The sequence below is a fragment of the Ammospiza caudacuta genome, chromosome 11 (assembly GCF_027887145.1).
Source record: "Ammospiza caudacuta isolate bAmmCau1 chromosome 11, bAmmCau1.pri, whole genome shotgun sequence".
NCBI lineage: Eukaryota > Metazoa > Chordata > Aves > Passeriformes > Passerellidae > Ammospiza > Ammospiza caudacuta.
Genome location: NC_080603.1, coordinates 23,474,811 through 23,488,360, shown reverse-complemented (window position 1 = coordinate 23,488,360; position 13,550 = coordinate 23,474,811). Strand labels below are relative to the sequence as shown.

At 49.7% G+C, this 13,550-nt stretch overlaps 1 protein-coding gene across 3 annotated transcripts in view; it reads right to left on the bottom strand.

The window, feature by feature from the left end:
- The window catches only part of TNIK (TRAF2 and NCK interacting kinase), a 146,958-nt gene extending 136,707 nt beyond the window's left edge, over positions 1-10,251 (bottom strand). For all 3 annotated transcript variants that reach the window (XM_058812176.1, XM_058812178.1, XM_058812177.1), the window contains exon 1: positions 10,039-10,251. In XM_058812176.1, the coding sequence (XP_058668159.1) occupies positions 10,039-10,095 (57 nt within the window). In that variant the 5' untranslated portion in view covers positions 10,096-10,251. The remainder of the gene's footprint in view (positions 1-10,038) is intronic.
- Positions 10,252-13,550: the final 3,299 nt, after the last annotated feature.

Here is a 13,550-nt window from a genome sequence, read left to right as displayed (position 1 = left end):
GTTACTTCTAGGCAATAATATCCTGAACACCCATCCTGGCTTTTACAGAAGAAGTTACAGGGATTTGGCACTTTCTCCTTAACAGGCCATCATTAACAAGTGACTCATATTATATTGCAGTGTGAGTCATCCCGGCAGAGGTCACAAACGTAAGTGACAACTAGTCTTCAATTATTTCCTTCAAGCTGAATTAAAGGTGCATTGTTATGGTAATTTTGTAACTGCTCCATCCTATCTTTCCTTCAGCTGTCTCCAGAGCAACCTGGGATTTCAGCTCATGGTCCAAACCACCTCTGGAAGAGCTCTTTCACCAGGGTGTTGTTACAGACAGTCACAAAACAGGGAGATGCCTATGGAAATCTTCTGGATGGGCTTCCAGCTATGGCAACAGGTAAAGCAGCTCTCCATCCATCCATCCATCCATCCATCCATCCATCCATCCATCCATCCATCCATCCATCCATCCTCCACAAGGACAATGAGATGCTGCTCCTGCCATCTTCCTGCTCTGTCCATGCTTTTTTGTAGCAAATGCTCAGGGATCTGGGGCTTGCCCAGAGCTCAAACACAACCACCTTCAGGCTGCCACATCACATACCTGGCTCCAAGAGCAGGAGCAAAGCTTAACAAGCAAAATCGCTTCAAATTATGCCCAGCATCATACAAATACTGAAGAAATTTTTACATGGCTGGTGCAAAAAGGGGCATTTTCAGCCATTTTCTGTTTTCTAGCCAGGGATCCCCATATTTCAGACTCTCCTCTTCAGAATGTGTCCATGACAGGTGCCCAGCCAGGGACCAGGGGCAGACAGCATCCCTGCCAGGGCAGGGCACAGGCACTGGAGGACACTTGGCTCAGAGAACAGCTTTGCCCATTAGAAAACACGGCCATTAGGAGCCTGGTCACCAGTGGAGCATTCTGTTTACATTTACAGCAGTCCAACACAGTCCCACTGGCTGTGAGGATCACTTTGGAGTGCATTTGTAAACGGCTCTCACTACTGGAATCCCATTTAGCTTTTATAGCCTCTTCAGCCATACTAACACACCGATCTCCACAGAATAGCGATGGGAAGAGCAGAGTCATCACACTATTTACTGAAGCTAATCAATATATAAAGGCTGAAGATTTATTGCACTGAAGACAGCCTGTCTGCATGGCTAGAAAATGCATTTAAAGTCCTTTTCATTTTGTTCCTTTGGCCTCTGGTTCTTCTCCAGAAACATCTGCCTTGCACACCCATCTTTCTTTCCTCCTCAAATGGTGATATCTGCAGACACCTGAGAGAATCCCCTTCCCCAAACACCTATCCTGAGTATTCAGTGGGAATATAAAACACAAACCCACAAGTTTAAGAACACTGCACCTTCCTTTCCAGCCATGTTTCATGACTGTTTTGGCATCTCCCATCTGAGTGAGTAGCCTGGAAAATTCTGGCCTGTTTTGAAGAAGGTCTATTTGCCAGGCACAAGGACAAGCTGTGCTGTCCTGTTCCACTCAAGAGGGAACAGTTAGACCCACGCTTATTTTTATTTATATTTGTACAATTTCTTTTAATACATATAAATACAAGACCTTTGTAAGTGCCCTGCAAAGCCCAAAGCATTTCTGACCTGCTGTGTTTTGGGGTGACCACCCACGGTGCTGAGACACCACCAGAGATTCACAACTGGAGAGCCACAGCTGGGGAGCACACTGAGCTGCACCACCAAACTCATCCTCTGGTTTCATCCTGGCTCATGTTTTGGGGAGCAGCAGCCTGGTAGGCAACAGCCATGAGGCTTAGTGCTCCTGAAGCACTGATGGTAATTAAACAATCAACATCTGGTAAGCAGACACGTTGTTTTGGCCACTGAATCAGCTGTATGGCCCCAGCGTAATAGAAGCATAGAATGGTTTGGGTTGGAAGGGACCCTTAAGCCATCCTTCACCATGGGCAGAGATGCCACCCACTAAACCAGGCTGCTCCAAGCTCCATCCAACCTGGCCTTGAACACTTCCATGCATGGATCATCTGCCATTTCTCTGGGCACTTGTCCCAGTGCCTCACTATCCTCCTAATACTGCAGTGAGGTCTGCTCTTCCCCTTTTGCCAGTTTATCTCAAAATCACACTAAGCTTTTATGCTTTGGTATGAAAGAAAGAGGAAGAGACAAATATATTCCGATGTACAGGGAGATTTCTATTGTTGCCTGGACATCAAACAGCACCCAATTAGTCCTGCAAGGATCTGACCCACAAATTATGAAAATAAATGCCTCTGAAGCTTTGATCTCTTGTACTTCTATAGCATGCTACAGCAGTTATTAGACACATTTTATTAGGCTCAAGCTGTGAGATCTTTTCCTCAGCAAAGGCTCTACCACCTCCAATCCATCCTAAAGTCACCATCCAGCAGATTCAGGGCATGATCCCAAACAGTCACTTCTGTCATGCACTGAACACATGACTCAGCTGGCAGTAGGCTTTTTCCTGCTGAGTTTCAAAATCAGGAGAAAAGGGAATTTTTAAAAGGAAGGGGAGGGGAAACTGTCAGCCATGTAAATTTTTTACTTTTCTTGTTAGCTTATAAAGAAATATGCACGTGAGGCAATATCCCTGGCTTTTAAAGAGAGCTGCTTTCGGAACCATTTGCTGTTCTGAAAGCAACACTTTCTGCACCCTGAAATGCCACTGTGCTGGAGGGAACAAGCAAAATCTGTAACAAAAGGTTGTGTGCAGTGTGAGGCTGAAAACCACACGTGCACTCAGGCAAGCAGAAACACCCACCCTCGCTGCAGCAGGAGCCTCAGAACCAGGAGGATGTTGAGCTTGCACTGCTCAGGCTTTGCTCAGAGGAGCAGCTCACTGCTCACAGCAGCACAAATAGGTGCCTGCCACAGGGTAGGGCTGTTTTCACCAGACTGCAACCATAGGAAGGACGGGACAGTGTCACCTGCACAGGTGGCTCCTCACTGACTGGCAGTGGATGCTGTTTGCACAAAGCCATGAATATCTGACAAGGCTCCTGTGGCAGAGCAGAGCAAAGGGAACACTTTCTGCTGGCCAGGGTAACTCAGTTTCTGAGTGTGGGGCAGGACAGGCTGCTGGCTCCCTTGGATGGAAGCAGGAGCTGCTATCCAGCCTGGCCATTCCAGTGCTGCCTGTCTGATTGCCATCATTTATTACCAAGACACAACCTTGAACTTCTGGCAAGCACTGCAGCAAAGCAGCACTGAAAAGTGACATTCTGGATCAAAGGGAAATGTTTTCTGATTGGCCATTACAAAATAAAAATCAAGCGTGCAGAAAGATAGAACTGAGTGCCAACTAAAGTTCTTATCAGTGCTTTCCAACCTTGGTGGCTTTTCCTCTCCTTTCTCTAATGAGCCATTGCAGGAGCTCCCCAGGGCTGGGGGCTGATGTGCTGGGCATCCTCATCCCAGGGCAGGAAGGGGATGCTCAGCCCTTTGCAGGGCTCATCCACAAACAGCCATGGAGGAGGAGCACAGGGAGAGGGGGAGTATCCGTTTCCCAAGGACCGCGTTCCTTGGCCACAGCTCCTTTAGAAATCATAAACAATTTACATGGAAAACATCAAATCTCACTTACATAAATTGTCTTTCTGTGCCCAGAGCAGACTGGCCATCACTTTCAATGTGGAGCCACAGTGCAAAGTGACAAAACCGGACAGAGGAAGGGGGCTGGGGAGAAGGAAATTAAAGCTGCTGGCTTTCTAAGCGGGAAACACACCCTCTCACCCAATGGAGCTAAAAAATGACTTAGGCTTGTGGGTTTTAACCTGCATCCCGCTTTAATGGCTGTGTGAAAGGTAGCAAAGAAGGCACCTGAGCATCAGCAAACAGAAAGGCTCTACACCTGCAGGGTAGTCAGGGCCAAAAAGGCCACCAGCAGGGAGAAAGGATCAGCCAAATCCTGGGAGAGCAGATGCAGGTCAGTCCTTCACTCCATCAGGCTCCTGGTCTTTTCTGTAGTTTGCAGCAAGGGAAAACAATGTGTGTGCTCCCCTGGCAGCCAGCTGCCTTCAGGTGGAAGGTCCTGAACCCTCAACCATCCTCCACACCCCAAGGCACAAGAGCTTTTGCCAAAGGTATTTCTCCACACCATGTACCCTTTTGGCTGCTGGTAGCTTTCCCTGGGGAAGCACGGGACATCTAGCAGGATTCTGCCCCTTTACAGATGAGGCATGAAGAATTGAGACAGGGATCAATAGCCTGTCCTTGGCCTGCAGGTCAGAGCCACAGAACCCCCACTGGTGTCTGTAATTGCCCTTGCCAGGGGTGAGGGTGCATCAGGAGGAGTCAGGAAGGGGGTGCAGGGAGCAGCTCAGAGCCTGAGCCCAGGAGCTCTCCCCTGACCTGGCCTCACACGAATTATGATTTCCAAGGACACCTCTCCCACAGCTGGGTGATTCATCCATGGGGATTCACACACAGATCAAATGGAAACTCATCCCTCACCTCATACAGGCTGTACCACTACAGCTACAAGCCTGGCATATAAAAAACTACCTTCAGGTAGCAAGGTTAAAAACCTCCTCTAACTCCTCCTTGTCACATGCATTAAAAACAGACCCTTTATTTTAAATATGCACACCAGCCAAATGCTCTTTGTTGCTTCAAGGCTTGATTCAACAAAGTGCTTGTGCTCAAACTTCAGCCCGCTCAAGCATACATTTTGCCATAAATTCACTCCAAATTATTAATTTTTATGGCTGCCCAGCAAAAGAACATCAGTGAGAACAGAGAATTCTCCATGCCCTCAAACACACCATACACTGCTGTGCTGTGGAAGAACTGCAAAGATAAGGAAGACCAGTGCTGAAGAGTAACAGCAGAAGAGCAGCAGCTGGGCTGCACAACTCCAAAGGGCAGAGAAAAGAACACAATCAACCCCAGAGAAAGATGTGACAGAAGACAGACCCTTTTCCATGGTAACTTTGCATGAGCACACACAAGAACATGCATAGGTGCACAGAGGATACATTTGCACCCACGGCTCAAGGAATGGAGTTGGACATTGCCATCCCTTTGGGAAGATTTAAATTAGAGGAACGATTTGGATTAGATGTTAGGAATAAATTATTTTCTCAGAGGGTAGAAATGCACTGCAACATAAAACCCAGAGGAGCTGTGGATGCCTCATCCCTGGAATTGTTCAAGGCCAGACCGGACAGTGCTTGGAGCAGCCTGGGCTAAGGGAAGGGGTTTAAAACTAAATGAGCTCTGAGGTCACTTCAAACCCAAACCATTCCATGATTCTGTGATTCAGGACCAGTATTCTGCTGCAGTTTTATGGTTTAGAACTCAAAGGACTCCAAAACAGACAAAGCACATGGATGCTGTCATGCTCCATAGCTTACATGTGCACTGAATGACACTGGAAGAGGACAGATTAAGTTCCTGATGGAATACTCTTGAGAGTGTCTTTCCTCAGGAACTGTGAATATATATTTTCATTTGTTGAACATCTGCCCCAAATTTTGCAAAGTTATTTGCAAAATAAATGTTAAACTATTTTAATTTTAAATTAGATATTAATTTGCAAAGTTATTTGCAAATATAGCATTATCATGTAAAATACAGCAAAATAAGCTTTTCATGTCTTTTTTCTTTTAATCTCTAGAAGTCATCTCCAGTCAAGTTTGTTCCTCTTTCTATTTAGGAAGGTGACCTTTACAAAAGCTGCCCAAATTCTGTTGAGCTACAGAATTTTTTTTTAAATGTGCTGGAAGAAGAAACCTAAAATAATGTTGCCAGAGTAATGCTCCTGAGTGGTGGCTTGCAGTGCTTATCCCACAATAGAGCTTCTCCTAAATCTTTAATGATGCTGAAATATGCCATAAACTGACAAAGTTCTAGAAACAGGACAATGCCAGAATGCTTGAGTTTTGTGGGTTTTTAACATGTCAGCTTTTATCTTCATTGACAGTGATCAACTAATGCAAACAAAGGGCCACTGAAACTTCACTTCTACACAAAGCAGGCTAAAGGAAGAGTAGTGACATTTTTGGGTTTCATCCAATTCTTCCCAGCAACAGCTAATACTCACCGGCTCCTTAAATTCTTTGCTGTCTCCCCTCCAAGCCTGAGCATTAAAGGCCAGGCTTTTTCAAAACAATAAACGATTTTAGGATACAGTTTCCAAAGAGTGCACAGTCAGCACTTTGCTGAAGCAAACAACAAAAGCCTGGCGTTCGTTAATGAGCTCAAAACAAAAGCAACGTCCAGGTACATGAAGAAAACAATTGCTTCTTCCCCAAAAGGCTCTTTTTAAACTCCCTGCCTTGCAGGAAACCCCCAGCCCAGCTGCACATCCCAGCTGAGCCTGGTGCCCTCTGCCCAGGGCGAGCCCCTGCCTGCAAGACGAGCAGCAGCTGTGAGCAGGGGGATTGCTGGCCCCAAGCCAGACCCAGCCCAGGGGTTATCAGCTCCCTGGGAAAGGTTTTTCCTCCCTGAGATCTTTTGTAACTCCCACACACCTTGCAAAGCAACTGGGATGAATCCAGCTGTGGCAGCTACTGCAGAAGAGCCCAGCACCACTGCTCTGAGAGCATCAGCCAGAGGCCCAGCCCTGCAGATGGATGCAGCACGGGAAAAGCTACTGACCTGAATATTTGAGAAGGATCAAGGCCACTGCCTTCAGCAAGAGATGACAGGCTCTTGCATTTGCTGAGATGAAAAAAGGGGGGGAAAATCCACCAAACCCAGCCCCATCTTTCTGCTCTCTCCTATTGGGATGAGCTGTGCATTTCCCACCACAGACCATGGCCCACTGCATCCCTTCTCACACTTTTTCATTTTATTGCAAAAATCTGCTTCTCCAACATGCCTGTCAACAGCCTGTGTGAATCCCCATGTTAATCATTATTCTGTTAATAACACTGCCAGGTCATCTGGCTATTAAACATGCTGAGTGGACTAGCAAAAATATCACCTTGCCCATACAAAAGAACATTATAATGTAGTTTATCTCTTGTCAGTATAATATGCAGTGCTACCTGTTTGCTGGCCTCATTGTTTTAAATTACATTTTTCTGCAACATTAACGATCCCCATTACCAGCACCACCACTGGAAGATCTGTGTTTTGAGAATCCTTCCTATCCTGGCACACACAGGGGCACTCCTGGGTACCAGGGCAATGAGCATGGTGCCCAGTGATGGATAGAAGCACGTCACAGGGAAGGCAGGAGCCAACCCCAAGTGCACCAGGCCGTGCATTTTAATCAGAATTCAGTGCTTTGTTCCTGCCCAGCCTCCAGCACATCAAGCAGATGCACTGCTGCACTGGAGCCCGACTGCGTGGCCAAAATAAACTCCACAGCGTGGCAAAAACCAGAACTCCTGCCACCTCCTATGTCACCTTCCAGCCCAGATCTGTAAATCCCACCCCACAAGCCCGTGGGCAGTGGCAAACTGAACTGAATGATGGTGTGCAGGGTTCTGCTAGCGCTCAGCCTCCAAGAGCCATCCTGCAGATACAGCTCCCTTCCCTGGGACAGCAGGAGGCAAGCCAAAGCAAGGCACTGGGCAAGCTGGCAGCCCACCTTTCTCACACACATTTGCCTGTGGCTCATCTCAGCTTCCTGGAACATTTCAGTGACTCAAACTCACAGAGATAAAGTGTCCTGAGCGCTTCCTTTCCCCGCTGCTGGGAACAAATCGCCAGGTTTTTGAGTCACTACCTGCTCCCAGCATTTCACAGAGGCACCTCTCACCCCTTTACACACACAGGCGGGTCAAGAGCAACATCTCCTCCACCCAGACCCTTCCACAAACCCACTGCAATGTGACACCTCTTTTCTAATACATAAAAATTTTGCAAGGCTTGGGGAATTACTCCTCCCTGCCATGTTTTGTGCTCAGGCAGCAAATTTACTATCGATTTCTGATTCAGACCCCACGGAATGATTCACGCCTCGTGCCCTAAATCTGCTGAATTTACGACCTCTAACAATTATTCTAAGTGCTGGAGGAGCTCAGTTTAGAAGGAGATCTATTCCTCGGCAAATTAAGCTCCTATTCTTGTCTGGCTTGCAAACCACCACATCCCTCATCATTTACAGGAAAGTGCCACAGCAGGTCTGTCCCCATGAGAGGGGGCAGAGGGCTGAGTGGCGGCAGCAGCTCCGTGCTGGCAGAGTGGACACTGCTGGGCAGAGAGCAGGGTTTTGCTGTCCCACCCTGGTGACAGTCAGGGTTTTGCTATCCCACCTCGGTGAAAGTCAGGGTTTTTAGGTCCCCCTTGTCTCCGGTTACCCTGAAATGCCAGCACTGCTTTGCTCATCAGCCAGGCGCTGCTGCTGCTGCGTCTCAGGGGGAGGGAGGCAATATACATTTCCTCCTAAAGCGAAAACAAAACCCCGACTGTGGCTGCTGTGCATTGCTATTAAAAAGCCACAAACAGGAGGGGAAAAAAAAAAAAAAAAAAAAAAAAAACCTAAGCACGTGTGGATATGGTTTTAAAAAGACATTATATCCTAGTTCAAATACACTTCCCAGCACAGATGTTAAACAAAAAATTAAAATTTAAAAAAAAAAACAACCAAAAGGTGGGGAAGAAGGGGAGGGCTCCCTCTCTCCCAAATTATACTGTTCTCCTGGATTAACTCCACCAGCTTACCAGCTTCAGCAACCTTCCTCCCAAGGCACCTTCCACCTAAGAGGGGAAACCAGCTCCAAGTCTGTTTTTAAGGCAGATGGTTCCCCCATTCCAGTCTCATCTACACTGTGTATTGCTGAGCAATCATTTACACTATTAATCAACCAGAAACTCACCAGAAAGAAAGTAGGGCAAGTGAATAAAGATAGACTTCTCTTTTTTTTTCCCTTGCACTGAAGCAAATAATATTTCTAAAAATACACTTGTTCAAGTCTTCAGCAGATTCTGCTTGATTTTATTTATTTGCCTATGCAGCGGGCTGTGTGGAGCAGCCTGGCTGCTGCCTCCCGCATAAATGCTGTTTCTCTCAATGACTCCCCATGCTCGTTTCCATCGAGCCGTTCTTACGGCCAGAAAGACGGGGAAAAGGAAGAAAGTTACAAGAGAAATGGACCGGGGGGGACATCAGGCCACAGCCCACGCCGAGGCTGACACGTCTGACGAGGCTGACATTTCAAGGGTACATGCTGGGCTTCATTTTCCGGGGGTGCGAGGAGGAGGCAGCGCGAAGGGACACAGCGGGAGAGGGATGGAGAGAAGGGATGGAGAGAAGGGATGGAGAGAAGGGATGGAGAGAAGGGATGGAGAGAAGGGATGGAGAGAAGGGATGGAGAGAAGGGATGGAGAGAAGGGATGGAGAGAAGGGATGGAGAGAAGGGATGGAGAGAAGGGATGGAGAGAAGGGATGGAGAGAAGGGATGGAGAGAAGGGATGGAGAGAAGGGATGGAGAGAGGCTGCGGGGCCGGGGCGGGGAAAGCGGAATCTGGGGCTGAGCTCTGCACCCCGGCGGTGCCGGGCCTCGCCATCCCTGCGTGTCCGCCTGCCCACGGTGAGGGGATCGGAGCGCGGGGGTGTCCGGGTGGGACCGGCCCCGCTCCCCGCCGCGGGGACCCGCCCGGCCGCCCGCACCCGCGTCCCCACGGCGCTGCGCGGGTGCGCGCACACGGACACGCACACACCTGCGGGGCGGGCACACTCACACACACACACACACAGACATACACACAGACACACACATGTGCGGATGCGCACACTCGCAGATACGCGCACACATGTGCGGATGCACACACGTGTGGATGCGCGCACACGAGCGCGCGGCGGCGGGCGCGCACATGCACGCGCACACGGTTATCTTACCCGCATTTACATACGTGCAGGCGCACATTGCACACACACACAGACACACATACCGAGCCCCGCGGACCCCCAGCCCCATCTCCCCGCCACCGGGAGAAGGATGGATGCATGCATGCATGCATGCATAGGTGGATGGATGGATAGATGGATGGATGGATGGATAGATGGATGGATGGATGGATGGGAGGGGTGCCGCTCCCGCATGCCTCCCGGCCATCCCCGGCCCTGCGCCTCACCCGCAGCGCCGAGAGGTCTATCTCGTCCAGGCTCCGCGCCGGGGAGTCGCTCGCCATATTTCCGCCGCCGGCCAGGCGGCCCCGTCGCCACCGACCGGGCAGTGGCGGCCGCCGCGGCGCTGGCGCTATTTAACGCCTCTCCTCATGCGGGGCGCCGGGAAGGAGAAGCCGCCGCCGCCGCCCCTGTCCTTCCGCCCGCAGCGCGGCTGCCTAGGGGCGGCCAGGCAGGCAGGGCTCGCCGCGGGCTGCGCCGGGATGGCGGCGGCGGCGGCGCATCGCCGCGCCCGCCCCGCACCGCGCCCGCACGGCCCCGCGCCGCCCCTGTCTGTCACCGCGGGGGCGGCGCCCGACCCGCCGCCAGGGGGCGGCGCCGCGCGGGGGCGGGCAGAGCCCCCTCAGGGGCGGGCGGGGGCTGCGCCGGCACCGCGGCTGCGACCAGCGAGGGCACGGAGGGGGACGCGGCGTGTGGGGCGGCCGCACCCGCGGAGGGAACGGGCACCGGGACCCGCCGGGGTGCACAAACGGGCTCGTTCAGCCCGCAGATCCCCCCGAGACAGAAAGGTCCCGGAATCCGGGCTGGGGCTGGGCGGAAAGGCGCAGGGCTCCAGGCCGCGTGGGTTCCCTCACGCAAGGAGCCCGGCAGCGGTGCCCGTCAGGTGCGGTGGGAAAACTGCCGAGTTTCAGGTGCTGAACCCGAATCCTGCAGGCAGGAGATGGGAGCACCAAGGCCGGAGGAACCTGCTTGGTGTTCCTCGGGATGCTCAGGGAGATTCGGCCCTTCTGCAGCTGGATCCAGATGTCACAGCTGGCTTTGCTGACCGGTTGTCGACCTGTTCCCTCGGCATTTGGGAGCCATCCCAGCCCTACCAACTCCCAGGCTGATCCTCAGTAGGGATAAGGGATGGATGCTGTGTTTGGAATTGGCCAAACCGCCTCCCAAGCCAGCAATAGCTAGGTAGAGTCAGCTTTTAGTTTTCCTTATTTCCCCTTTTCAGATGTGGTTCCTGCCAAACCAGGTGCCGTATATAAATATATATGTATAAAAAAATCTGTTGCCTTTGAGAGAGCCGTATGGAAGCTGTACTTACAACATCAACTTGTGTCAGGAGCTTACAATATGCAGATCTGGGAAGCGGAAACCCTACACATGAGTCAACTGGCAGGCGGATGGGATTTTCTTACACTCTCTGATTGGAGATGTGCTCCAAAATGTAATAATAAATGGTATTACAAACGGCCGTGCAGTTGTGGGGAGGCTGCTGATGTGGGAGGTGCAGCCTCACCAGGCAGGACTGAGGCACACGGATGGACCAAGGGCCAGAAGGAGCTGCTGAAACCTCCCTAGAAACAGCAGGGTTGGTGCTGCCGCTGCCCTCGGCTCTCCCCGGGGACTGCATCTCTGCCTTATCACGTACGAATCCCGATTGCAGCGCTGGCTGTGTCTGTTCCAGCCTGCAGGGCTGCGAGGGCGCAGCAGAATGTGATTTTTTTGGGTAATGAACTGCCCAAGTGGCAGGTAGCGGGAGTCGCACGGGGCTGCACATCACCCGCAGTGACGGCAGCCTGCCTGGATTTAACCCCTTTTCCCGAGCTGCACATCATCCCTCCTTAATATCGTGCACAGTCAATAGCCCTCACTCACATATAAAGAAACAAATTTTATCAAAATGCTAAATTCAACAAAGTCCCCAAGCTTTGGTGATGTTTTTCTAGACCAGATGTTGTCTGTGTCTGTTCCAGCCCAGGGTCTGCAATGTTGCGCTTGTAGTTGGGGAGCTGGAAGCAAAACTGCCTGGAAACTGGTAACAAACCAATGCGAGACTTCCTCCTGCTGTCTTTGTTCTCAGGCAGAGAAGGGAGGAACAAACAGGATGAGAGAGGATGCTGGCTTGCTCTAATGTACTTTCCATCCAAGAATACACAGGATTATTTGTGAAAAACATAAGGATTAATATATGCATATATATATCTATGTATGTCTAATCCTGCAAATAGACAGATTGCCCTGATCCTCAGCACGAGTGCCAAGTCCCAAGCTAAGCTGTGATTTAATTATGATTTATCCACTGCCTATAGAGATGGGGAAAATGTAGAGGATCCTCCTGTTATCGCTGAAATAAGAAATGCATAAAGTGATGGAGGGAAGTGACAGGGAAATCCCAGAGAGGGCTGCTGTTTTCCAGGCTGCTGCTTTCCAGGAGCAAATTCAGAGCCTTGGAGGGGAGATGAGCACCCGGTGACCTCTGGAGATGCCAGGGGTGCTATGTGGGCTGTACCCAGCCAGGCTACAGGAAAAGCTTAAACTGAGCAGTCATTTTTTGCAGGAAGCTTTTTCCATTAAAAAATTGTTTCCAATATGTTATTCTTTTAGTTATACATTTACCTATCTATCTGTGTCTCTATGTACACTGGTTTTTTTTTCTGCATCTAAACAAACCTTGCAGTTACAGTCACCATGACTCAAAACAAAGTACTCAGTTGAACTGGCTCAAAATATTTTGCCGTGAGTCATTTCAGCACAAGATTGAGTTCCCACCTGGCAGGTGCCCCCTGGGCATGGCAGCCAGAGCCTGCTGTGCCACAGCAGCTCCAGCCAGCCCTGGCACAGCTATGGCTGAGGTGCAGCACGGGCAGGGCACCACCAGGCCAAATAAAGGAATTTAATAAAATAAATAATAAATAATAAAACAAATAAGGTTACCACATCCCATCCTTCATTAAACAGCAACCATGGAAAAAGCACACAGCCCTCCCAGCTCAGTCCCCACATCCCTCATCAGCTCCATTGCCATTTCTTCTGCCACACACTGGGATCATTCTCTGACAGGCCATTGTTTTTCCTATTTAATTTCCATTTGGGAAGTGGGGAAATGTGAAAATTCCATATTTCCCACAGGCCTTGGTGAGCAATGAGCACCTTAATGACCCAAAGCTCAGCTGTCAGCAGTGAGTGGGGGACCCTGAAATCACAATTTTTGATTTACTCATTGAAGGGCATGAGCCCTCATATAAACTATCCAGGTCATTTGACCTCTGCCTGAAACTAAATTTAATTATCTAACAGTGCCATCACTGTTAATTATATTGTGAGGGGGTGTATGTAGAATGAGTAAATCTAAGTGACACATAAGCCATTGCCCAGTTAGCAACAGCTTCAGGTGCTTTGGGCTTTGGATCATTCTTCAAAAGATCATCAAGAAGAGGAATGAAGCAAACAAGGAAGCACATTTGGGCCCCAACATATTATTTATTCCACAATAATTCTGTGACCATGTGGCCCCAATTTTTCCAAATCCAGGCTGGTTTACCCCACTTTTAGCCCATGTGAGACAGTACTGAACAAACTGAACAGAGATGCTGAAAAATTTATACTCTGTAAAATGCATAATAATTGGGGTTTAGGCTAACATGCAGCTGTGTTAAAAGAGACTCAGAAATGACTGGCTACATGTGTCCTAACCTACATCTATTGATCTCAAATGCACTTTAACTGATTCATTATCACTTACTGG